At 44.0% G+C, this 26,042-nt stretch overlaps 1 protein-coding gene across 7 annotated transcripts in view; it reads right to left on the bottom strand.

The window, feature by feature from the left end:
* The window catches only part of LOC126473174 (dnaJ homolog subfamily B member 6-like), a 331,554-nt gene that overhangs the window by 25,002 nt on the left and 280,510 nt on the right, over positions 1 to 26,042 (bottom strand). For 2 of the 7 annotated variants that reach the window (XM_050100055.1, XM_050100062.1), the window contains exon 1: positions 16,032 to 16,182. The exons of 3 other annotated variants lie outside the window; for them this stretch is intronic. In XM_050100055.1, coding sequence (XP_049956012.1) covers positions 16,032 to 16,081 — 50 coding nt within the window. In that variant the 5' untranslated portion in view covers positions 16,082 to 16,182. Of the gene's footprint in view, positions 1 to 15,737; positions 15,762 to 16,031; positions 16,183 to 16,221; positions 16,280 to 26,042 lie in introns of those variants that run through there. 2 more of the 7 variants (XM_050100057.1, XM_050100061.1) reach the window with 2 other exon arrangements.

Here is a 26,042-nt window from a genome sequence, read left to right as displayed (position 1 = left end):
TGTAGGCTAATGCTGCGGTATGGGTCGAAGACGGGTTAGAGGTATTTGTGCCTGTAGTCCAACTGCTATTAACTGTTTCGGAACAGTTCCTGCTGCCACATATGGGTCCACAAGCTACTTGCCGCTGCTGCCCTTACAACAGGACGACACTGATGAGCGTCTGTGGTGAGTGGCCGTCCAGAACATCGTCTACGGGTGTGAGAATATTCACGTGACAACTGATATCAGCATCATGCGTAACTGACGCAACACGTCCAACTTGTGTTGCAGTTCTCCGAAAGGAGGATCCCACCACTCGGAAGGCTATTCAAATTCGCTCAGTTGGCTATAGGAAGCACGACTATCTCCGTGGCATGGTTGCTTCATACCTTTGCACCATACTGAGCCTTCTGGCTGCTGGGCATTCCCTATTAAAGGGTAGACATAAGATGGCGCTCCGGCTGCTATGCCACTACGCTATCTGTTGGCGGACGACGTTGAAACCATTATCGGTACATCTACTATCCACCACGTGGCATATATAGTGCCACCGGATGAAATTTGACGTCTTTCTATGTGTATTATCTTTTTTTTCTTTTTTGCGGCAGTGTGTAAGTGAAAATCGGTATTATATCGAACATTACATAACAAAAATGTCTTGCATGACCCGTAAATATTCTCGACATAATATAAAAACAAAGTCAGGTGAAAGCTAGCGTAAAATGGAATCCAAGAAGCCTAAAAATTGCACTGCCAAGCGAATGTGGGACCTACAGCAAAGTCGAAAAGGAAATGAGAAAGGAGTGGCCGAGCGGTTCTTGGCGCTACAGTCTGGAACCGCGCGGCCGCTATGATCGCAGGTTCGAATCCTGCCTCGGGCATGGATGTGTGTAATGTCCTTAGGTTAGTTAGGTTCAAGTAGTTCTAAGTTCTAGGGGACTGATGACCATAGCAGTTAAGTCCCGTAGTGTTCAGAGCCATTTTTTTTAAATGAGAAAAACGACAAAGTGATTATGTAGCTGGCCCGTCAGGTATGCAGCGGCCAGCTACTGTCCGAACTTGTTCCGTGATCATTATACTTCCTTGCGTGACCACTGTATTAAAGAGATTGATAATTAACTTACATATTAATATGTAAAACTTAATATTTTATCTCCGCGTTTTCGTGAGGAATATACGCCGCTGACCCGAAATGCGCACCCAAAATTGTTTTCCATTCTTCCGTAAGTAAGTCGTTTGTCACTATTTTGCAGTGACGACTTCTTACGCTCAGTAACAGTGACATCACAGTTTTCAAATTTATTTTCGCTCTTGTATCTCGCTAGGTCAAGGATAGTAGCCATTGTTTTAGGAAATAATTAACTCCTATATAACGTTGCGTAACATTTCTTGTCCATCGAGAAGAGACTATTACATCCCCATTCCGTCCGAGCCCGAATTCAATGAGATATCCCTGACTGTCCAGTAAATACAGTTTCCTTGGGAATTGACAATTTTGGAGCCAATCGCTGCCCTGGACTGTGACAACGGGATCTCGTGCGCTGCTAAGTAAAAATTGCAGAGCATTCTCCACACTGGCTACTAGCGCACAAATCGTGACAAGGACGTCGGGACGAAGTTGACAGGTGGTCGGTCTCGGAAGCAGTGGCAGAGCAAACGTGGGCCGCGCCCGCCGAGCCCGCCCACAGCCAGCGCCGGCGGTCCCGTTGCCATCCGCCTCGCTACTGAGTCACCTCAAGGACGCGAGGGCGGCACGGTACCGTCTCTGCAAAATACGACTCCTCTAAGAGAGGGCGTGCGCAAGCACCCAGTTCAACACTCGTCTTTTGGCTGTACAGTTACTCTGAAGCCATATTCATTAAGTTTTCCCGTGTATTTTCATCTAAGATACAGGGACTTCCATTTTATCATTCCGTATCCTGAAATGCATGGATTGAAGCACTCAGGTGCAGTGTTTTTGAAAGGTAAAAAGTAAGTACCACACTAACAAGCAATGACTTAAATGTAATCACTTTTTTAACTCTCCAGTCTTGTAATTGGTTCGATGCGGTCTATCATGAATTCTCCTCTCGAGTGAACTACTCATAGAGTATCACTTTCACGAAGTGCTCAATTATTTGCCGAATGTATTCCAATCTCTGTCTTCCCCTGCAGTATCTACCCTCTACAGCTCCCTCTAGCACAACGTAAGCTTCCTGAAGCCTTAACGCACGTTCCATCATCCCACCCCTCCTTATTGTCACTGTTTTCCGGATGTTCCTTTCTTTGCAGATTCTGCGGAGAAACTCCTCATTCCTTATCTTACCACTCCATCTAACTTTCAACCTCCTCCTATAGCTCCATACCTCAAAATGCTTCGATTCTCCCGTTTTCCTGTAGTCTTGTTTCGTTGCCAGACAATGCTGTGCTCGAAACAACATCCTCAGCAATTTCTTCCTAAAATTATGGCCTAAGTTTGATACCAACAAATGTACTGTTCAGAATGCCCGCTTTGCCTGCGCTAATCTGCTTCTGATGTCCTCCTCGCTTCGTCCGTCATGTGTTATTTTGCTTCCAAAGAAACAGAATTCCTCAACTTAGACTACTTTTATAATGCTAATTCACTTCTGTCATTCCTCATTACTTTCGTCTTTTGTCGGTACCGGTGTACTCTCAATCCATATTCTGTGCTTATTAGATTTCATTCCATTCAACAGATCCCGTAATTCTTCACTTTCACTCCTCAGCAATGTCATCAGCTAATCTTATGACTGACATTCTTTCACCCTGAACTTTATTCGCACTCTCGAATCTCTTATTTCTGTCATTGCTCCTTTAATGCACAGACTGAACAGTATAGGCAAAAGACTAAACCATATCGGATATCGAACTAAATTTTTGGCTGCCTTTTGGTACGGAGGAGAGTCCTCGACGTGTAGAAGTAACTTTAGGTGTCCCCAAGGAAGTGTGTTGTTACCCTTGCCGTCCAGACAATAATATCAACACCCTCAGACTTTCGGTATTGATCCGATTATCTATAACGAAATTATGTCCAAATAAAACCTGCACAATATTTGCGCAGATCATGATAAGATTTCAAAGTGTTGCAGATATTGACAACCTGTTTCAGACGGCCAGAAATGTAAGATTCTGCCCTTCACAAGACGTAAAAAACAAAATTCTTCGAATACAAAACCTTTAGGTCACAATAGGCCTCGGTAAACTCATACAAATTACCTGGGTGCAACAATTTGTGTGTGTGTGTGTGTGTGTGTGTGTGTGTGTGTGTGTGTGTGTGTGTGTGTGTGTGTGTGTGTGTGTGTGTGGAGGGGGGGGGGGGCTAATGTCGTAGGTAAAGAAGCTGGTGACAGGCTTGGGTTTATTGATAGAATAGTAGGAAAATGGAATCCGACTACTAAGGAGATGTGCGACCCTTCCTAGAATATTGCTCAAGTGAGCAACAATGGATATTGAACATATACAGAGATGGGTAGCACTAACACTCAAAGATATTTTGATCCAGGGTTGAGAGTCCCGAAGATGCTGAAGAAACTCAACTGGCAGACGTTTCGGGATAGACGCCAACTATTTACCGAAAGCCTGCTTACAAAAAATTTGAAAGACCAGTATTACGAGGTAAAATCAAAGCTTTACGATCTCCTCGAAAATATAAAGCTACGTAATTAATTTTTGTATTTTTATCTTTCGTTTGCAGATAGTCATTAAAATTCCACAGTACCACATCATGGGGCTACGACTCTAAACAAAATAGCGCATTTCGTCTCCATTTTATCACTCCAAAGAAAAAAAAAATACGTAACCATAATTTTTTGAAATTGATAAAACTTCATGACGATTACCCCACAAGTGAGTAATGTAGAAATACATTACAGCGCACTACTATCGCGTCCGTAGAGAAAGCGAAGAAATTTGACTAACGACAGCGCGCACTGAAGCACTGAAGTTCTTTTTTTCCACTCTCCATACGAGACTGGAACGGGAAGAACTCTTAATGCGTGGTGTTATCGTAAGAACCCTCTGCCATGCGGTTCAAAGTGGTTGGTGGAGTAACTTCAATAGATGTGGATGTAGGGGAAGAGTGCTGTATTGCTAGTACGAGAACAAAAACTAAATTAGTTCTTTACTAGTTTCTCTTTAAGGTACACACGAGCTTTTCTGACGAAATAACTAAATTTCTACTATGCTTGAGAAATGGAACGAGGTGCGTGAGGCGGACGGGGGAATCAACCACTGTGGTCCGATACCAGGGAGATGTATTTTCGTCAAATCCTACATCAGTTAACATCTTGACAATTGGTTACGGTGGATTTAGTTACGAACTTCATGCGAACCGTGGGAGGTTCCTCGAACAGTTTACAGAAATACCTGAATTATTGCTTTGTATCTGGTGACGTTAAGCCAACATTCAGATGTTTCCTCTTGTGTTTATAAAAGCTACGACGAAGAACTCGGCAGAATGATCGATAAATATCTACAGCTTACGCGCGAGTTACTGTACCCTCACTTTTAATAATGTCGTTAACGCAGAGACTACGTGTACGAACTGTGTGAAGGTTTCCAGAGAGCAAACTGGGCTACAGAGCACGCTAGCAATATTATGCAATACTTAACATCAGTTTAAAATCAGAAAGAAAGGCGTTGAAACAATGAATTGAGAACTGCAGTGGACAGAACGCAAGTAGGCACAAGGTCAATGGTAATTGAGAAGGATGGACAGCTAAGAACATTACATTTACTTAGACAGGTATTAAGTAACGGTTGAAGGAACCGAGGCAGGCACTGCACGTGATTGACTTTTCAATGTCACTGGAAGATTTTGATTGCATCAATGTTTCGTCACTACAACATAAATTAAGCGAAGTCTGAACTGCATAATTTACTTTAATATTTGGTGCTATGCACCTTGGTGAAATTGCAAATATGTCATTAATGGTTAGGTATTTGAAGCAAGCAGACGTTATTAAGCAATTTACGTCATAAAATACGACGTCTGCATAATTTACGCGAAGTCATCCCTGGCTGCGCTACGAAATTACAGAGTTCCTTCTGCTTTGCAGTGCGCACAGACTAGAAGGAAAACCAAGCAGGCGGCAACCTCGCGCCTGCCTTTTCTGTTGAGTCCTAGCCTGGCGTGGCCTTCCCTTCCGTTGGCCCCCGCTAAACCGGCCGTCACTAGCCAACGCAGTTGGCCTGGTTGAAGGCCCTATTACCACACGAAGTGGCTGTGCGTGTTATAGATACACAAATCATCTTCAGTTTCAGAATTTATCCTGAAATCAGGTATCTTCTTAAAGGAATTGCTATGAAAATTTTAGGCGACTATATTCCCGACTGAAGAAACACAATTTGATCTAATATCACGGATATAAACTTTAAATACGATTTCTCGCGCTTCTCCTGGCGATGGCCTACGAAGCGAAAACTCCGTGAGCTCTACAGATTTCAGTTACATAGTGATGGCGCTCGAACACATCCCTCACTTTAGGGTTAAGCTGAAATGTTTCATTGTGGATTTAAAAAAATCGAAATATGATGAAAAACTAAGTGCGCCGATTGGTCGCTCATTCTTCACCCACTTTTCAGGTCTTGTAGACGCCTCCGCCGTTGGAGTTGCGGACCAATGTTGGGGATGAAATTACAGGTGAAGATAGGAACGGCTACACTCTTGACATAGGGCCAAATGAGTCTGCTCAGTGAACAAATGATGGCAGCTCGACTGAATGCACGGAGAAAATTTGTCGGCTTCACACGGAGACGACGATGACAACAACAGTTTGTTTCTCTTAGGGATACATATTGTGCAATAGCCTTGACCTGCAGAATACGTTTCTTTGACGCAACTTCTCAAAGTAGTAGTACTTCGTACTATGGATAAATTGGAACACAGTGATACAAAATTCTTTGGATGAATATCTCTTGCCCTAAACAGAGACGGTGAACGTTTTACTAAGCTACTCAACACTTCAGATACGGACGGCTGGATTCGAAAGTTATGCTTCCCATGCAGATAGCTCATGTAAAACTGTAACCACTGATGGAAGCAACATTATTGAGTTCTACATATGCTACTGGCAGCAGTCGATTAAATATAAATGAAATGGCTAACGCTAGTCAAATGAAAAAAAAAGAACCACACACACACTTTGCATGAGAAACTATGTGAAAGTTCCTTGCTGAATGAATGTGTGTGTGTTTAATGATGACCGAAAGTAAATTAGAAAAAGAATCTCGGCAATATTTGGAGCATTTTAAAATTAATCCAACTTTTGCCGCCGACAGGTTTAGTGAATAGAATTTGACCAACACCTCTTGCTAAAAACGAAACAGAAACCAAAGTACGGAGTGGAAGCCGGTGCTCCAACAACAAAACGAGAGAAGCGAGTGTCATTTGCCAGGAAAGTTTTATTGTTTTTGGGGACGCAATACGAAATATTTTTGTTATCTTAAGAGGTTTTACGCAACAGATGGTGAATATGAAAAGTCTTCTACCCCCACATGAGCCATAAACTGAAAATAGGCTAGAATTCCAAAATAACCTATATTTAATCTACGAGGGCAGTTCAATAACTAATGCAACACATTTTTTTCTCGGCCAATTTTGGTTGAAAAAATCGGAAATTTCTTGTGGAATATTTTCAAACATTCCCGCTAGGTCTCGTATAGTTTCACTGACTTCCGACAGGTGGCAGCGCTGTACGGAACTGTTAAAATGGCGTCTGTAACGGATGTGCGTTGCAAACAACGGGCAGTGATCAAGTTTCATCTGGCGGAAAACCAGGGCATCTCAGATATTCATAGGCGCTTGCAGAATGTCTACGGTGATCTGGCAGTGGACAAAAGCACGGTGAGTCGTTGGGCAAAGCGTGTCATCATCGCCGCAAGGTCAAGCAAGACTGACTGATCTCCCGCGTGCGGGCCGGCCGTGCACAGCTGTGACTCCTGCAATGGCGGAGCGTGCGAACACACTCGTTCGAGATGATCGACGGATCACCATCAAACAGCTCAGTGCTCAACTTGACATCTCTGTTGGTAGTGCTGTCACAATTGTTCACCAGTTGGGATATTCAAAGGTTTGTTCCCGCTGTGTCCCTCGTTGTCTAACCGAACACCATAAAGAGCAAAGGAGAACCATCTGTGCGGAATTGCTTGCTCGTCATGTGGCTGAGGGTGACAATTTCTTGTCAAAGATTGTTACAGGCGATGAAACATGGGTCCATCACTTCGAACCTGAAACAAAACGGCAATCAATGGAGTGGCGCCACACCCACTCCCCTACCAAGAAAAAGTTTAAAGCCATACCCTCAGCCGGTAAAGTCATGGTTACAGTCTTCTGGGACGCTGAAGGGGTTATTCTGTTCGATGTCCTTCCCCATGGTCAAACGATCAACTCTGAAGTGTATTGTGCTACTCTTCAGAAATTGAAGAAACGACTTCAGCGTGTTCGTAGGCACAAAAATCTGAACGAACTTCTCCTTCTTCATGACAACGCAAGACCTCACACAAGTCTTCGCACCCGAGAGGAGCTCACAAAACTTCAGTGGACTGTTCTTCCTCATGCACCCTACAGCCCCGATCTCGCACCGTCGGATTTCCACATGTTTGGCCCAATGAAGGACGCAATCCGTGGGAGGCACTACGCGGATGATGATGAAGTTATTGATGCAGTACGACGTTGGCTCCGACATCGACCAGTGGAATGGTACCGTGCAGGCATACAGACCCTCATTTCAAGGTGGCTTAAGGCCGTAGCATTGAATGGAGATTACGTTGAAAAATAGTGTTGTGTAGCTAAAAGATTGGGGAATAACCTGGTGTATTTCAATGCTGAATAAAACAACCCCTGTTTCAGAAAAAAAAATGTATTGCATTACTTATTGAACTGCCCTCGTAGATAATGCACGTCTTCAATGGGACTAAAATAATGGGGGAACTGTGAGATAACTTCGAAACGTTCGACTATCCATCCTGTTTATAATATTTAGCACTGTACGCAGTTCACTTGGAGGCGTCTGGACCTGCACAGGTATATTTAAGTTTCGAGAGTGTAGTACGAGAGGATTCACAGCCCTCCCCTTATTTCCACTCCACAATCACACTGAACACAGCTTGTTATACTGCGTAAGAATAGGTTATTCCCTATTACTTTAGAGGGTGCGCAAGATTATACTCGGTAATACTTTACAAGGTGCTCGAGAGCTGCGTCCTTTGGCTAGTCGAGACGTATGTCTGTCCGCTGCAGTGTCTCCAGGAGGCATCAGCTCTCAACGGATGCTCGGCAGTACTTGCCTGAACAGAAGACCTGTGCAGTCCAGTTCCGTATACACAAAGTTAAAGATTTTCCGACGGAGAGCGAATTATACTGGACAGACTCACGTGTCCAGTTTGCAGAATGCCGCTAGATGGCACTTGGAGTGGCAAATGAGTTACGGAACTCACGAAGCTCCTTTTGAGTCACCTGTTTACAAACCTAAAAGCTGAATAGTTTTTCTGGACACAAACTATAATGATAACCATACAATTAACAGCAGGAACATAATCTACCGACTGGAAAGACATTCGGTGAAGTCCATCTACCTACGACTGGAGTACACTGCATCATAACTGGACTACACAGCATTCGTAGATCGAAAAATAATGGAATTATTAACATGAATAACGTTACTTTATTGCCAGATCCAGAACTTATCTTCTCTGAGTCGAACTTATCGTTCGCTTTTCTTCTCGAACTTTTCGTTACGTTGTCTTCAGATAATTACCAAGAGTCGTCTCGAAATCTCCCCGCCTCGTTCCGACGTTGAGGAACGTGTTTGTAACATCCGTGGCTAATGGACATGACGGCAGACGATAACTGTTCCGGAGCCTAGGCTGATCGCTCTCCTGCTGTCGTCTGCGGCCCGGCCATACAGACAACAGAAACACGGTTCAGCCCACCCGGCGGGGCCTCGCCTGCCGCATATGGTCTCCCGGACACTCCAGGCTCCCACGTCGCTATGACGACACGGCCGCCTCCAGCTCCAGACGCGCTGGGTGGCTTCGCGAGCCGCGCTCTCTTCTCCTCGTATACCGGCACGTTCCGAGTTTGGTTTCATGTGGCTTTCCAAGTCGACACTGACGAGCACACCAAATGCGATGCGATGACCACCCTTACGCAATAGTGTTCGCTCTTACTCGTACCCAAACCATTCTCTGGAGTAATTTATGCAATGCTCATAAAATTGAAGGAGGAAACGAAAGCAGCTAATTACAGACTTTACGTTTCCGGTCACAGAGATGCGCAAGAATCGCTAAACTTTTTCTTGTGTTTATGGGATAATTGCATAGGTTTTGTTTAATGGAACAGAATTGCAAAACTGGACGCAGTTAAATTTTTCCTGCGTCTCCAGTGAGTCACGATTTTCATCGCCGTTTTTGCAGCGAGGCAAAGCGAGTTACAACCGGCGCACCACAGGCGAAAGTCTGGAGTAGTTGTTAACACGATCCAATTTTTTTGAGGTTATATGCTCCCTTCTTAAACGCCTTGATGATCGGTTTCTCGAAATTCCATTGTAATTACGTACACTGTCCCTGCTTTACCAAGATGCTCACTGAACTGTTACACGCACTAGGTCACTTCCAGCGTACAGCTTCTATACTGCCGTTTTCGTCAAAGTTTCGGACCGCTTTGATCTCTGAAAGCTAATGATTGTAGAAAGAATGCTCCTTGGTGAAGGGGGGCAAAAAAGAACACAGTGTAATAAAACAGACAATTTATTTAGAAAATTACTGAACAAACAAAATGTTTCGGTTTAAAAATGTGCTGCAGTAGCGCGTTACAGAAAGGTTGCCGTTAGAAGAGAAAGCTGTGTGTGTCACTGAGCAATGCCCTATACGGAGACGTGTCAGGGTCACCGTGCCCCTACTTAGTCGCTGGAAACTTGGTTGTCAAAAGACCGTACCGAATTTCAAGCTGTCGATTCCAGACAGAAGTTGTCAGTTTCTCCAACATTTCACCCATACATGAGCAATTACACACTGAAAACCAGATCGACTTTGACAAAATCTGTACACACGAAGTTTAGATTTTCTGCTTGCTGTTGTGAAATTACACACACTGGAATAGCCAGACTGGGATTGAAATGGATTTAATCATTTAGTCCTGAAAACTTCGGAAACCTCAACATCGCACCATCTTTTATTTGAGGTGCTCTGTAGTTTGTATGTACAGGGTCTACATAAAGTCCGGAAACACTTTCAATTATTTATTGCACAAGAACTAAACATTGTACAGATGTCATACATATTGTATTTTGAAGAGAAACTGTGAAAGCGTTTTTATTTTTTTTAATAAACATTTGATATGTGAACCATGAGTGAGGCGGCAAACGTCAATACGTTAATCGAATTCTTGTCATACCCAGCATGGCATCGTCGACTGTGGCAGTTGCTTCCCGTATTCTCTCCTGGAGCTCTGCAACATCACGTGGTAGAGGAGGCACATACACCAGATTTTTAATGTGTCTCCGCAGAAAAGAGTAACACGGAGTGTAGCACACTTGTTTTTGTCGAATTTTAACACACAAGAAGCTCGCTCAGCACCTGAACTCGCCGTGGTTGCGACTAGCGCCGACTATCGGCAAATTACCAAACTACGCTGTAGCGATATACATGAAAAATACTTTCAGGGTTTCTCTTCAAAATGACATATGTATGGTATCTGTACAATGTTTGGTTCTTGTGCAATGAATAATCGAAAGTGTTTCCGCACTTTATGTACACCCTGTATATACGAAAGTGCAGAAGTACAAGCTGTATTTTTCAAAGATTTACATGTACAAATACGATTGAAGCATGAATAGAGCCGCAAACTCGCCAACTTTGCAATTTGCGCTCTACAAAATCTTGATCGAGTGACGCTCTGGTCACACGTGACACGTTCAAGCAGTGGTTAAGCTCGTTCTATACCTTACGTAGCAACATCCTGTCTATGGTCAGAGCAGCACTGATTTGTTCTCTGAGCTGTTCCAATGTTTTTGGCAGTGGGGTACGTAAACACTACCTTTAGTGTACCCCCAAAACAGAATGTGCCAAGTCGATATGTCAGGCGACCTTGGGGGGCAACGGGACAGAGCCAAATCATCTTCACCAGCACGTCCGATCCACCGACGCGGAAATTCGTCGTTAAGGCAGCGACGAACATCGACGCTCCAAGGGCTGCCCCGTCTTGCTGGAAGATAAATTCTCGGACTCAGCACCCAGTTGTGGAAACAACTGCAACATGTCAATGTAAGAGGCGCACGTCCGTCTCCACACAGAAGAAAAATGGCACACACAGCTTCGTCTGTGGATGCACGAAAGGCATTAACATTCGGCTGATGTCTCTCATGTGCCACAACTTCTTGACAATGTTCTGTGTCCCACACTCTCACATAGTGGCAATTGATCTTTCAAGATTAATGTAACAATGCTTCGTCGCGGACTCTCAGCTTGGAGGCGAAATGTTCATTATGAAATGCTTCCTGCATTGTGCTACAAAACTGACGGCATCAGCCATAATCTTACGGTTTTAATTATTACACCAGCTGTACGGTTCGAAACTCCTTCACAAACTCTTCCACTCTGTTTGCAACGGTACTCATAGTTCGCAGCTTGGGCGGACCGTTAACTTTTGTTTGGACTGCTATCGAAACACACTACGGTTACATCTGGCGGACTTGATCGACCGGTACTTTTCTGTTTACAGAAGCAACAAGTGTTCCTAAACTGTCGATGCCAACTAACAATGCTCTGTTCACATGACGGATCTTTTCGATAATACCTTCTGAATGGAAACTGCACTGCAAGGGACTGCACTCTTAACTCCAGCTGGAGGGCACAAAGCAAACTAATTGAGTTTACGGCTTTGTTCACGCATCAACAGTATCTGTACTTGTAAATTTTGGAAAATACTGAACTTTGATAGCAATGGAACCATTTCCAGTAGCCCTGAGTTTATTTCCCAGACTGGTATTCGGGCATACAGCTCTTTATCTATGGCGTCTGATACAGGGGACACACAACAAATGTATGCATACCTTTGCCGATAACATAAGAACGCTTTGTATATACAGGTTTTATGAGATTTACCGCACTTCTGCTCCGTGTGTTGTTCGTAACTGATGGTGCCGACCTGTCTGTTTCTACTAGCGTTAATGCTCGCAATACGAAGTGGAGGAGGGGGAGTGCACTTCATTCCAACCTTTTGAAAATATTGTAGTCTAGCCAGGTATTGCGTATCTTAAAAATTTATGTCTTACAGTAGATCTGACTTTTCAAAATGAATGTCACGTTCCATATTGTCAGCTTTACACGTCAATCTCTCTCTAAGAAGCATGTTGCGAGTAAAACTCAACGACACTTTATGAATTAAAAAAAGTGGGGGGTGGGCACTGCGAAGACGATACGGTACAGGAACGGCGTATAGACGCAGCCAGGAAATGGTTGGTGCAAATGTCTTCTCTGTGGACGATAAAACGATATGCGTCTAACGGCTCTAGTGGACGGATTTGAAAATATGGATTGGTGAACGTGGTTCCCGAATTGAAACCTAGGATCCGACGGAAACAGAACTTTCGAACAATGTCACAGACTAGCTGACAACGTGTGATCGTTGAAGGCAACAAAATCCGATATTATCTATTTTGTAGTTTTAGAGGTTTTCAGGTTTTTTTAGTGTATTTTCGTTGTCTGAAATACTTCAGTCACTTCTTTTTGATACTGTTGTATGCCAGATGTGTTAACTAGGTTCCTGTTCAGGAAATCTGTCCATTTCGCGATTTGCTTTACTTTTGGGCACTATTGCTGTAATAGACTTTTTTCTGTCTCTCTCACAATGAAACAGTTCTGCCTCAGGGCACAACACTGTCGGATGACGAAAATTCCAGATAAATATTTATGAAAATAGTTGACCGGAAAGTTGAGATCCACCCCTGCTGGAGCCAAGTGGGCCACTGTCCGTATTGCAGTGAACGCGATATTTGCAACCCACGGCAACCACGGGTTGGGAGATAGATTTGCTCGTCAGTTGGGCCAGTCCACCGTCGCGTGCCCTTTAGGCCACCCACCATCACTTTGGACTCCACCTCCCCACCCCGCACTCGGCTTGCAACACGGCCGGCGTATCCTCGGCCGCCAGCACGGAACTCAAGCGGACGCGATAAACACTTCCGAGGCCGCGAGTAGCGTCACAACTGCTGCTAATCTGCTCCCGTCACGGACCGCGCTTGACACGCAGAGCGCACATCTCGCTTTCCACACCAACAATCAAACAAGCATTTGTACATCCTTCCGCTTCCTGAACTCGAGCGCAACAGGTGCGTACTTTTACCATTTTCACTTCCCTGAACTGTCCTTCCGAAACGAAGCAGCTGGACAAAGGAAGTCTAAAAAAACTACTGGTGTCACTTCAGTCCAATAATAATACCACTGATACCCGTCTACATCGTGGGTGCCTCTACTGTGGCTCTGGACGAATTGGGAATGCTCTACACGCCTCGGTAACGCTGTACTTACTCAGCAGTTGTTAGTCACACTCGTATCGAGTAACGTGACTGTTGTTCTCCGTATATTAACGTTTAATTAACGGTGTACCCTACTATGGGCAGGAGGGCTCCCAAAGCTAACGTCTGTTGGCAACATTCGTCTACTTGAACACACATCAGCCTCAAAACCGCTTTACCGTGGCTATAATTTTCGTGTCTTGCAATTCGCAATACAGAAATAAAGGAAAGGAAAAATCGCAACTACAGTGTCGCTAATTGTAGCAATTCTTGCTCTCTAGTTTAAAAAATGTTCTTTTGTACTTCATTTTTACCGACCCAGACAATGAAGCATCTTTTACGTCTTTTTCTCGCCAGGGCCACCCGCCCTACTGCAAGCTGTTTTCGAATAAGCAGAGGAATCGATTTTGGGGAGTTTGCAGAGACCAGAAAACAGGTCGCCGCGCGGCGGTGTCTGCGAGCAGAGGCGGCCGGCCGCAGTTGGCGCGGGCAGGTGGGCGGGTTCAGAATTAGCCCCTACGTCAAACGGCCTCTCCTCGCGACGCCGGAGGACTCGAGGAATGTGTGCGGTTCTAGAAGACCTGACTGACTGCGTGCGAACTCCGTGTATGCAAACTGTCAGGCCACGGAAGCCAGTTTACACAGCTGCGTGCGCCTCTACCGACTCCTGCATGTCCCTCCTCCCCCAGGTGAACATCAGCAGGTATAAACTGGATTTATAATCTCCGTAAATTGCCGCGTCCTTGAAAAAAGGAAATGTGTTTCTAAAGTTTACCCTTAATGTCTATCATACTTATTTGGCACAGAAGAAAACGAGTGATCACGCTTGACGGGCAGAAGCTAATTGTGAAATGCTATCAGCAGCAGACTTAAGACTGTAGCGAACCGTGTTACATACGTTACCGGAACTTGATGCTCCGCTAAATTCAGTTATAGAAACAACGAACACAGACTTCTGATAGGCTTGAGAACATGTGTATTTTTGATGGCACGAGAAATTCAAACAAATGATCGTCTACAACAGACTCTTTTCTTACTCTAAAAGCAGGGACTCTTAGAACAAAGCTGGAAGAAATTGTCTTTTCCACTTGCAATCAAGAAGTCCCCCCACAAAAATAGAACTACAATAACTACTAGTAACTCTACTGAAGTTTACAAATCCTAAAAAGAGATCTTAAGTTATTTCGTGCATTAAAACATCAAGAGCGGAAATAAAATTCAACCCAATTTTTTATGTAATCGCATATAAGTAGTTTTGCCAAAAAATTGCAAACAGTGTCTTCTCTAAAAAGAAGTGTAATTATGCCTTTAAGCATGCCTCAGCATCCGTACAGGAAAAGATGCAGTATATTAGACACTGATAAATCCCTGCGCTTGGCAGAAGCTTGCAACTTTCACCACCTTGCAAATAATTCTCTTACCTACCGAACGCTCAAAGATTAAGCATCGATACGACCTAGTAGTTGAGAAGAACAAAGCTAATGATTCGAACATCCAACCCTCGCGGCAGTAATCTGTACTCAAAGGAAAGAATCACGCCTGAATACTGGCTCACCACAGTGAAAGATGGGAAGAAATTGCATTGATACAAAATTTAATTCTCTCCTTGTGTGCTCGTTTCACCGAAAACATTACGTATCGTAAATGTTCAAAGTAGTCAGTTTTAACGAAATCTATAATGTGGCTTTTTTGGACCTTTATCATTAATGCACCACGAAATAGCTTACTTCTATGAATTTCATGTCGAAAATCCATTAAGTCAATGTTAGAGAGGAATCAAGTACTTACGCTCGAGTCTCACACTACACCCGGCATGAACAGATGAGTTAGTATCGATTTTTAGAGTTGGCAAAAACTTTGCAGGTGCTGTTCTAGCGTTCTCTTCGATGCAGTACACTAAACAAGCACACATCATCGGAAAAGGTATTCTACACTCTAAAGTGAGAAATCTGAGAAGCCAGTATTATACACATCACAAACTGAATGAAATGAAGATTTCAGCGTTTTTTTCTCCACTTCATCTAAATTGCGGTCGTATTTGGAATCTTGCGAATCGCATAAAACGTACTGCCGTACACTTAACTACGCAATTTCATAATCCGCAATAAGGTGACAGAGCTTAAGTGCGTCCGACACGCATTTACATATTTTATAAGGAAACTTAGATGGTAATTTTTACCAGAGTTAACGCTGTAGGCTATTTTCGTATATATAACTCGAGGAGACAAGGGGCTAGAAACTAACACGGATCAGTGTTGCGCTACTGGTCCTCTGCTATCTTCGTGGTGCGAGGAAGTCATCCCATTCCAGCGACTGTACAGCTGAGATAGCCGCGAGATCCACCACGTCAGCGTTTCAACATCTGCTACTTCTCGCTCGGTCAAAAAGATAGTGCACGGTGACCACGCGTGATCGGTAACAGTAACACAACAAACTTTTAACGCGGAATCACTGTTGCCGAACTGCGGGGAGTAGGCGGTAGCGAGCCAGCTGGAGATCCCGAAATAGCCGCGGGCCGCTCCCACAGCTGTGACTTACAGGCGGCGGTGCTGCCTCTGGCGCTCCTGCTCCCAGGCCGAGTACCTCATGGCTGCGGAGCGCGGGCTGCTGGGCGCCGGGCGGCCGTCGGGGAACTACTGAGTGGCCGGCGCGGCCAGCGGCGCCAGCCGAGGGCCGCTGACGCACGCGATGGCGCTGACGCTGACGCCTGGCGCGCCGCCCTACCTACCTGCCCATGGCGAAGGATCCGCGAGAGCCCGCCCGTTCCGGAGGCCCCGTGCAGACAGGCGGCCAGGACCTGCAAGGCCGCTGATCCTTCCAGCGCGGCCCGCCGACGTCACCCGGAGAACCGGTACGTGACTCACCTTAGACGCGGCCGGCCGCGTGGGATTCGCAACACCGGCCCACTCGGCTGTTATGTCAGGATCAGCCTTATCCCCGGTGTGGTGGTCGTAAGTAAAAAAAATAAAAATACAGCTGCCCTGAACCCGAAGGCTGCCTTTACCATCATTAACACTTTACTAGGCAACTAGGCACGACCTTATTGTAGGTGGTATGCACTTGCCTTCGCCCGGCTTGTGAACTGTCCACCCAGACATTTATGGAGGGGGCCTTCAGCTTAAGGTCGGTTCCGGTCCGAAGTTCCGAAGCACGCAACAATTTTGCGTTTTTCGCATCAACATCGACAGGGGTAAAATAAACGATAAGTGAGTCACCTTGCGTATTACTGTTACGATGTCTTTAGTCTGAAGATTGGATTGATGTAGCCCTGTACGCTAGCCTATCCTGCCCAAGCCTTTTCACCTATGATAACTAAGATTAATTCAGCTGGTCCCGGTGGAGTTTCGAGTCCTCCCTCGGGCATAGGTAGGTGTGTGTGTGTGTGTGTGTGTGTGTGTGTGTGTGTGTGTGTGTGTGTGTGTGTGTGTGTGTGTGTGTGTGTGTCCTTAGGATAATTTAGGTTAAGTAGTGTGTAAGCTTAGGGACTGATGACCTTAGCAGTTAAGTCCCATAAGATTTCACACACATTTGAACAGTTTTGAACTAAGACTAATTACATCCCTTTGCACCTGCTTACTACAGCATGTACTTGTCTCCCTCCAAATCAGTCTCCCACACTTCCCTGCTTTACCAGATGAACTCGCAAAATACACACAAAAACTTACACAACACAATTCAACACAATATACAAACAATGACTACATGCAAGACAACAGTGCAACAACACACAGAACGAAATGGCACATACTCACCCACAATAACAAAACTGTCCACATAATAGGCAACATACTGAAGAAACAGGGGCTTCAAATAGAATACAGGGTAGGCAAAGTATATTAATGTGTGTGCAGCGTCCTAAGAGCGCAAAAAGAAGTATCAGTCACAACAAAACGTGAGTAATAACGAATATATATATACATATATATATATATATATATATATATATATATATATATATATATATATTGCCACACCAAAATCAAGTTTTTTTTTTTAAAAATCAAGGGATGTGTTAACTTGCCGATGAAATTTACATATCGTTTGGTTTGCAGATGACAAGCTATCAGTACAGGACACCACACATATGGTCCTATGAAACAATATAAGGAAAATCACGGTAAGAAAAACGAACAAAAGCTTTCTTTAGGCCTCATTTCGTTAGATTAGTCATAACCTAAAATATGTTCACTTTTTACCATTTTCAATAAACGATACCGACTGAGGATGGCAGACGGGTGCCGAAACATGCTTGTGTAACGTGAAAAATATGTGTTTTTGCATAAAAGGCTACTACTCATGTAGTTAAAAAGGCATACGAGTTGTATTTTGGCTGCAGAGTTGGGCGTCCAAGACAAGCCCTTTCCTCATCTTTGACGTAGCGATGTGTAACTTGCGAAAGTGGCCGCAGGATTTTCGACCATCAATGCCATTTACGGTACCAATGGTACTGCGCGAACGGAAGGATGATGCAACTGACTGCTACTTTTGCTTCACCAAAGTGAACGGGTATTCTGCAACATCAAAACATTTAATATCCAAACTTGACCTCAGCCATGCGCCCCCTCATGACGCTTCTCAATATCCTAAGCCACCAAGTGATTGAGCCATTGATGAACAACGTTTAGAGATGTTACCCGACAGCACTGGGACCGAGACAGCAATAGCAACCTAGCACAGCACGTGCTGGTCAGGATCCGGAGTATTCGCCACCACAATCAATATCACCCCATCGTATAACGCAGTGGAACTTAACGACCTAATTATTGGTATCTGAAGAGTTGCAAGCACTAGGCGAGGACTATTGAGCTGTACTATCCGCCGACAACCGTAACTAAGGTAGGAACAGATGTTCATATTCCAGCCCCCCCCCCCCCCACACACACACACACAATTAGCATTAGTTCCGTCATCAAGTTCAAAGACAGTGTTCCTGGTAATAAATATCCCTCAGATGCCGTCGGATACTCTTATTAACAAGACAGACTTACGAAAACATGCAAGATTTGATCATTTACTCGCACTATATGTATAACTGGAAACTGTGTTTCGATCTGAAAGTAATAAGGCTACTGACTAGTATGCAACCAGGTTACACGAAGTAGTGCTGCTTTCCGTGCGAGTGGGACAGCCACAACGAGGAAGAACATTACGCATGTAAAGAGGGGCCTATGCGAAACGTCGTCACTCCGGGTAAAATGAGTGTGTGGTATTAGCCGTACCAACTACGATGAGGTTACTGACGATACCTGTAAAAGCGTTCGACAGAGAAAGGGAAGCTTTTGCTCACCTGAAGACAAAGTTCCCAATATCTGCGTTGCAAAAGTTAGAGATAGACTATTTATTGGCCCCCAAAGATGACATCTTATGCAAGACACAGATTTCACCAACCCGTTAAGTGAGACTGAAAAAGATACAAGGAACGCATTTAAGAGTGTGTGTGTGTGTGTGTGTGTGTGTGTGTGTGTGTGTGTGTGTGTGTGTGTGTGTGTGTGTGTGTGTGTGCGCACACATTCTTGGAATTCAAAATATCTAGTGACTATAGAGTTTTCGTGGATAACACGCTAAGATATTTCTAACGTATGAAGCGACATGTATTACCAAAGTTACATTTCCTTCATTGCTGTCTTGAATTTTCCCCCCTCAGAACTTCGGAGATACAAGTGATAAGCCCGAGGAACGTTTTCACCATGACACTATAGTAATGAAAAAGTGGTTAGTGGGATGGTGGAACTGCAGCATGTTGGCAGAGTATTGTCAGTCCTTCGAGACACTGCAGAACCTTCCAAGGTTTCCGAATTATATATTTTTCGTAAGTGAAAGAACCTCTACTTTTGGAAAACTGTGTGGAAATTTTTATTTTTTATTTCCCATAACAATGGCAAGCGAAAAATCAATTTTATCCAGAGGGTTGACAAAAAGTTAAACTATATTGTACAGTATTATTAGGGATGACTGAACAGCACTTATCGGTATACGAGAGGAAGCTTCAAGTTCACATCTCTTATATGCTGATGTGAGTAGTTGCATATATACGGTACACCTAACTGCATAGTATTAGCGATTAAAGATGGAGAAACAAAAACACATACCTGAACTACAAATTTTATGTATTGCATGTAAGAAACCAATATATTGTTCTACTAATCCAAGACGAATACGAAAGAAATCCCACACTGTGGAAATTCTAAAATGAGGTGAACGCTGTGGGCACACTAATTTCCTCATAGCACATCAAATTCAGTGGCACTATGGACTTAACTTTCCTCTGCATTGTTACAGTTCACTTAACAGACTTGGCACTCAGTATCACCATTGGTGTCATTGTTGCTAACATACGCACAAATATACAGTAGCACCAGGTGACATAACTTTCATGGAACCATAAATCGCAGAGAGAAACACTAAATCCAAGTTCTCTTATTCTTTCCACAAATGTAGTTCTCGTTCTTTGTTCTTCTTCTTTGACTTACATTTTCCTCCGTTTTGTTTACCACCATATGGGGGCGTTATCTTTTCAGGTAAATCTGGTACCCTCAGAAGATAATCAACGGATGGTGTGAGGTTTGTTGCTGAAATGGAAGGCCTAAATACGTCTTCCACCGAGATCGCGACGTTTTGAAGCTGTTCCGAGAACTTCTTGGGGAACTTAGTCGCAACTCATAGGAAAAAAATGCTCGTTTTATTGAATGCAACTTTGTGTATTAACTACTTTTCCTCCAAACCTTCTGAAGTACGCCCGAAGATTTGTGGAATAAGCTTGATCACAAATTATTTTTTTCTGCTGCTTTCCTTCTTCACGTATATGCTGAGTCGGAGCCATTGTGTCTGAAACTTAAAGAGTCGTTTCCCTAAGGAATTGTTCCAATAATGATGCATCCATCTCTGATGACATATTATCAGTATGTTCCTTGGCTAACGCAACTGGACAAATGTGTTTGAATACTTATTTGAACAACATGCCTTAATGAACTTTTATTAGGTGTCAGCTCAGCAAGCTACTAGTTTCCCTCCATGCACCACTGTGAACTAGCTGTCCTGCACTCAGCGACCATTTCCGTACAGACTATCTTCCCTGCCTGAAGACATTCCTGCCTTGTTGAGAATGTTGTAATTCACTGTAGAACGTTTATGTTAGTTCTGAACAAAGAATATGCCTGCTGTTACGAAATAAAGTATGTCATGGAACCAGCTACGTTTATCCTATACGACACAAACTGCGTTTAAAAATGGCCTTTTTGCTATCGTCTGCTGATGAGACCTCTCCGTACGCGTAACAACTATTGTTGGATTGTACTACGAGATCAAATAGAAAATCATAGTGATGAACATGCTAATATGATGCGCAGTCTCAACGGCCCTTATCACTTTCAGTAACAAATTTGCTAGTTTGCAACCGCGTTCTTGCTCTTCTATGTATGGCATCTAAATACACTTTAATGTTTGATTATGTAACTTCAAATGAGAAAGAAATATCTAGTCCTTAGAGTGTTACTAAGGTCATTTCCAAGAATGTCCAAAAAAGTTGCTCCATACTTTTTATTCGTGTCCGAAGCATCATATTACAGGTTAAAAGAAAAATTGCAGAAGTTATGGGTATAGAGTACACAAGCACATTTTAGTATAACACAGGACGTATGTACAAAACATGATAGTTGGGCAGGGTAGCGGAAACCGTTAATTGCAATACCAGTTGCAGACAAGAGGTCTTCGAGACTGCCATGGATGGGGCTATCAAACCAACCTGAGCTGGAATGTCTGGACCTTACCACCACGGCACACGTTAGACAGTACAGGCTACTGCTATTTTAGAAACTTCGCTTTGGATCTTCTTCTTCCTGACACAGTATGGTACAGAATCTGAATACCTCCCAGATTTCGCGGTGGCCACAAGCTGACATTCCCTACGGCGACTATGTTTTAAAGTTGGCCACGTCTTCCCTTTCGGAAGAGCTTGATATCTGTAGGCCATCGTTTTTCTGAGAAAGCTTTTGTTAGTTTAGTCTTCGTGTAGTCAGTGGAATGTCGTGCAGAAATGTTCAGAAGCGGAACACTTCCTTCTCACTTTGCAGATCTGTCTGTGGTGCGATTTCGACCAGGTTGTGGGAGGCGAGTCTGCACGTTTCGTTCATTGTGGCATCAATTTTCTTATTGTGGCCGTATTTTTACCAGACGGGAGAGGCATATTCGACGGCGGAATAGCAAGCTGCTAGTGCTGTTTGTTTTGTCACTTATGATGAACCCAAACTACAGACTATAATGTTGCGGAGGATATTTTTTGCAGGTGAATCATTTTAGCGTTTAAGCAGTGCTGCTTACATTCAGAGTCCTGTCCAGGGTAACGCTCAGGTAACTGAGGTAGGAGCGGCGTTCCTCCCCACGTCACCTGGAGTCCTCTTGACAGAAGCATGCGTTTTAATGAGTTAAGATCCCAAGTGATTCCAGTCGGTGCTGTTCGAGCCTTGCTGGGGCGTTCGTGAGCCTCTGTCGCACTGGCCTAGATAGTCGCAGCACGGTCATCACAATACATGAAGTTCACCCTGTAGATCGGTAGTGGCGGGGCGCCGGAATACATACTGAAAAGTGTTGGGGGGGATAATACAAAGCTCTGTAGTAGATCATTATTCTGTCTTCGCCACTCTACAAAGAACATGAAATTTCATGGAGGCCTCTGATAACCAAGGTGAATGTGTAGCCTTGTTGTAGTACAACCTGACGACGTAGTCACACAACTGACAATCCGTTACTGAAAGCTTGTGACAGGGGTTCCCATGCAAGACAGACGGGCGCCTAGCGGCGGGCAGCGCCGCGCTAGTCGTGCAGAACCCGCACGCGTGGGCGGCACGCCATGCCGCGCCCGCCTCCCACCTGCAACACCGAAAGTGGCGCCACGGTGGGCGGCGGCGTGAGGCCACGCTAGCGCGCTCCGCCTTTGCCGTCTCGTTTACATGCAGAAAGCAGTCCAATAAACGCACACAAAGGGAAGGAAAGGCTGCGTTTGCACAACGCCGTCGTGCTAAACTCTGCAAATAAATTTGTCAGCAGCGACGCGGCGATTTGAACCGTAACGCTCAGCGGGCACAGCGAAGCACTGTTTAAAAAAGGCTGCCGTTATAGCAAGAGACTCAGAAGGAAGCATTTTGTCAATAACACCGTCATCCCATACGCAAGTTATTATTCACTACTAAAACTTTTATCGGAAAAAAGATGTAGATGTAATGAACAACACAGAAGACCAGGTTTTGATGCTCTTTAAAGAAACAGATCTGCACAGATTGGACCTTTACATTTGTTTACGTTCTCTAGTCGAAAAACATGTTATACCTTTGAAATGTAAAGTACACATACAACTAATTCTTCGCAATCTTTCCTTTGCACGGCTTCAATTAAAAATCTGTATGGCTTGCATTACTAATTAACTGTTTGTTATAGGGCACTGGTGCATGACTGTTTGAACCGTGAAAAGTGCCCTTCCGCTGTGACAAATTACACGAACTCTGATCAATTCATTGGCGTCTGTTGTACCACATACTTGTTCTTGTGCTCCACTGGCAAATGTGCGACGTCTCATGCGAAATAAACGAGAGTGATGCTGTAAATTTATGCGCTTACTCAATACTTTGAACGAGTGGTGGCGCAATGTGTGTAGGGTCTCTTTCTGTCCATACAGGACCACAAGACTGCTCCTAGTGCTCACAACCTTTTGGCACGCCGTTACTTACGACACTCTTCTGGACGTCAGCAGTTTTTCCCTTCCGGGGCAGCGCACGAACACGACTAGTAAACTGCTCGTCCTCTACCACTCAGTTAATCGAGTAGTTAACTAAAACAAAGCCCTCGGAGTTCAACTATTGTTCTACAGCAAACAAATCTTTAGTACTGGGTCATTCAATAATTAAAGAGACAAATTGGTCTGTGGGAAGAAACTGTTAGTAGCGCAAGTTTGCTTCTTTCATGGCTTTAAGTTGGCATCACTGGGATGAGCCCAGATCAGCTGATGTGTCAACAATGTTTTGTTTATAACCTCAAAAATACATCTGAAGATGGCGAGTCCGCTTGAAACGTCCACATTTGTTGAACAACGTTCTGTTGTTCGTTTTTTACTTGCTGAAGGCGACAAACCAGTGACTATAGACTGTAGAATGACTGAAGTTTATGGGGCAAGGTTGCATGAATCGTGCAAATTTTTAGAAGTGGGTAGAGCAGTTCAAAAATGGTCGCGACTCAGTGACTGACGAACACCGTCCTCCTGGACGACCAGTTGCAGTTTCAACTCCATCACTTGAAAGTCAAACTGATTATATTATTCGTGCAGACCGCCGTGTCAGTGTGGAAATGATAGTTGATAAGGTTCAAGGTAGTACTGGTACAGTCCATAATGTCTGTAACAAGCTGTAAGTAACGTGGAACAGGTGCAAGATGCGTCTCAAAGGAGTTATGAAAGAGAAGGTGAACACTTCCTCAACAAAATTTTAACTTGTTATGAAACCTGGGTTCACTATTAAGAGCCAGAATGAAAAAGACAAAGCATGAGTGGAAGCACACCAACTCACCCGTCAAGAAAAAAATTCAAAACCCAAGCACCAGCAGGAAAAGGTACGTTAACAGTGTTTTGGGATGCTGAAAGTCCAGTTTTTCGTGTTTTTGTCGAAGAGCAGCGTACGATGAACAGCCATTACTACTCGAATTTGCTTTTAAACAAGGTGAAGCCAGCCATGAGAGACGTTGTGGGTCTCAGAGGAGAGGTGTGATTCTCCAGCAAGACAACGCACGTCCTCATATTGCTCAACTAACCCGTGAAACCATCGACAAAATGGACTGGACCTGATTTAGCACCTAGTGATTTCAATTTGTTTGGTGCACTGAAGGAGGCATTACGTGGGAAGAGGTCCCAGTAGACCGAGGACGTGAAAAACTTTGTGGGAAATTGGTCCAAACATCAAGATAAAGAGATCTTTGCAGTCGGAATAAAAAATCTTGTAGCCCGTTGGAACAAGTGCGCAATTGTTTAAGGGGATTATGTTGAAAAGTAAAAAGTATTGCTTTGTAAAAATAAACGCTTTTTTCTCCAGACCAATTTGTCTCTAATTATTGAATGACCCTCGTAATACGAGCAGTCTGGTTCATCTTTCGTCACTACTCAATTCCCGTCAACGAATCTCATCTTAGCCCCAAGGCTGTACGTGTGACGGATAGTACAATCGCACTACCAAGTATTAGATCATCTTCCGACGTATACTGACAATCACAGTAGTCTTGTGGGAGGGATGATACGCGGAACTCCCCGAAACTTCTCGCCGTATTACATAATTCAATGCTCTGCATCAAAATTTATCTGCTGTTCTTGGCGCTTTAACTAAGAAACCACCAAAATTAAGGAACAAAGGATCCCTATGCACGAAACCTTCCAGGAAGGAAGGAAGACGGGACTTAACGTTACAATAAAGGCGTATGGCACAAAAATTGTGCTTTATTCAGTTGTGATTAGAAGGTCTGAAAGTAGTAATTATCAGCAAGCCGTAATATCATACGCAATTGAGGGCGACGGGACTGCGGAAATTAAATATGGTTCTTCCAATAAATTTAACAAGGATACAAACTGTCTTACGCCATGTTGCGAGGCTTTCTCGGTGGTAATCTCGCAGCTGAAATCTAATTTTTACTGGTTCGGATATTTTGTTCTCCGGAAACCACTGCAGGATTCAACTGCTGTGTCATTCAAAACTATACGAAGCAAGACAGCGAGATTTCTTTTTTTAAGTAAAGCTATCCTTAACCCGAAGGCTGTGTTAAACAGCAAAGTGCTTCAGTGGGTACATTGCTACACGAGGACTAACTGGTCCGTCCAATTAACACACACAAAACCACTGTCAGAGGTGAAACAAGCGATAAATCACAGAAAAAAATCTTAGTACCCACTCGGTCATTTCCCCGGACGTTTATACTGGTCACGTCGGAAGGTGGAAAAGCGTTATGGGAAGGAGGGAGGATAAGAGACAGGGAGGGGAAGTAACAATGAGGCATAGAGGATTTGAAGAAAGGTGACAGGGCATAGCAGAGAGGATACTGGCCAACGGCCTCGGCGAGAGGAAGAATGAAGCAAGAGGTTGGGGGAGGGGGGTGGGAGAGGAAACAACACAGGAAGGTAAGGAAAGAAGGAAATGTGAAGAAAAATAACTTTAGAAAGAAACGAAAGTAAGAACAGGACGACGAAAAGCCGGTAAGAATGCGGGTCTACGATGTGTTGTTAGTCATTACGTTACGACCATGCCTTTTTTTTTTGTTTGGGGTTTAAGGGCGCTCAACTACTGAGGTCATTAGCGCCCAGTCACAATTGTTAGAGCACAGAGAATCTAGTAAAACTCAAGGGGGGGGGGACACCAGAAAGTTCTTACAAAGATGCAGATAAAATAAGTGAAGGAGTTAGACGTCTTTGGACAAGCCAGTCAAAGTAATGAAACGAAGAACACGAGCAGCTGCTCGAGCGTCATCAGCTAAAATATCCTGTAAAGTATATGGCAGAGACAGGACAACACGAGATTGACTAAAACG

This window comes from Schistocerca serialis, chromosome 4 (assembly GCF_023864345.2).
Source record: "Schistocerca serialis cubense isolate TAMUIC-IGC-003099 chromosome 4, iqSchSeri2.2, whole genome shotgun sequence".
In the NCBI taxonomy this organism is placed as follows: Eukaryota; Metazoa; Arthropoda; class Insecta; order Orthoptera; family Acrididae; genus Schistocerca; species Schistocerca serialis.
Note: the sequence above shows the minus strand (reverse complement) of the source record. Positions and strands in the feature narration are given on the sequence as shown.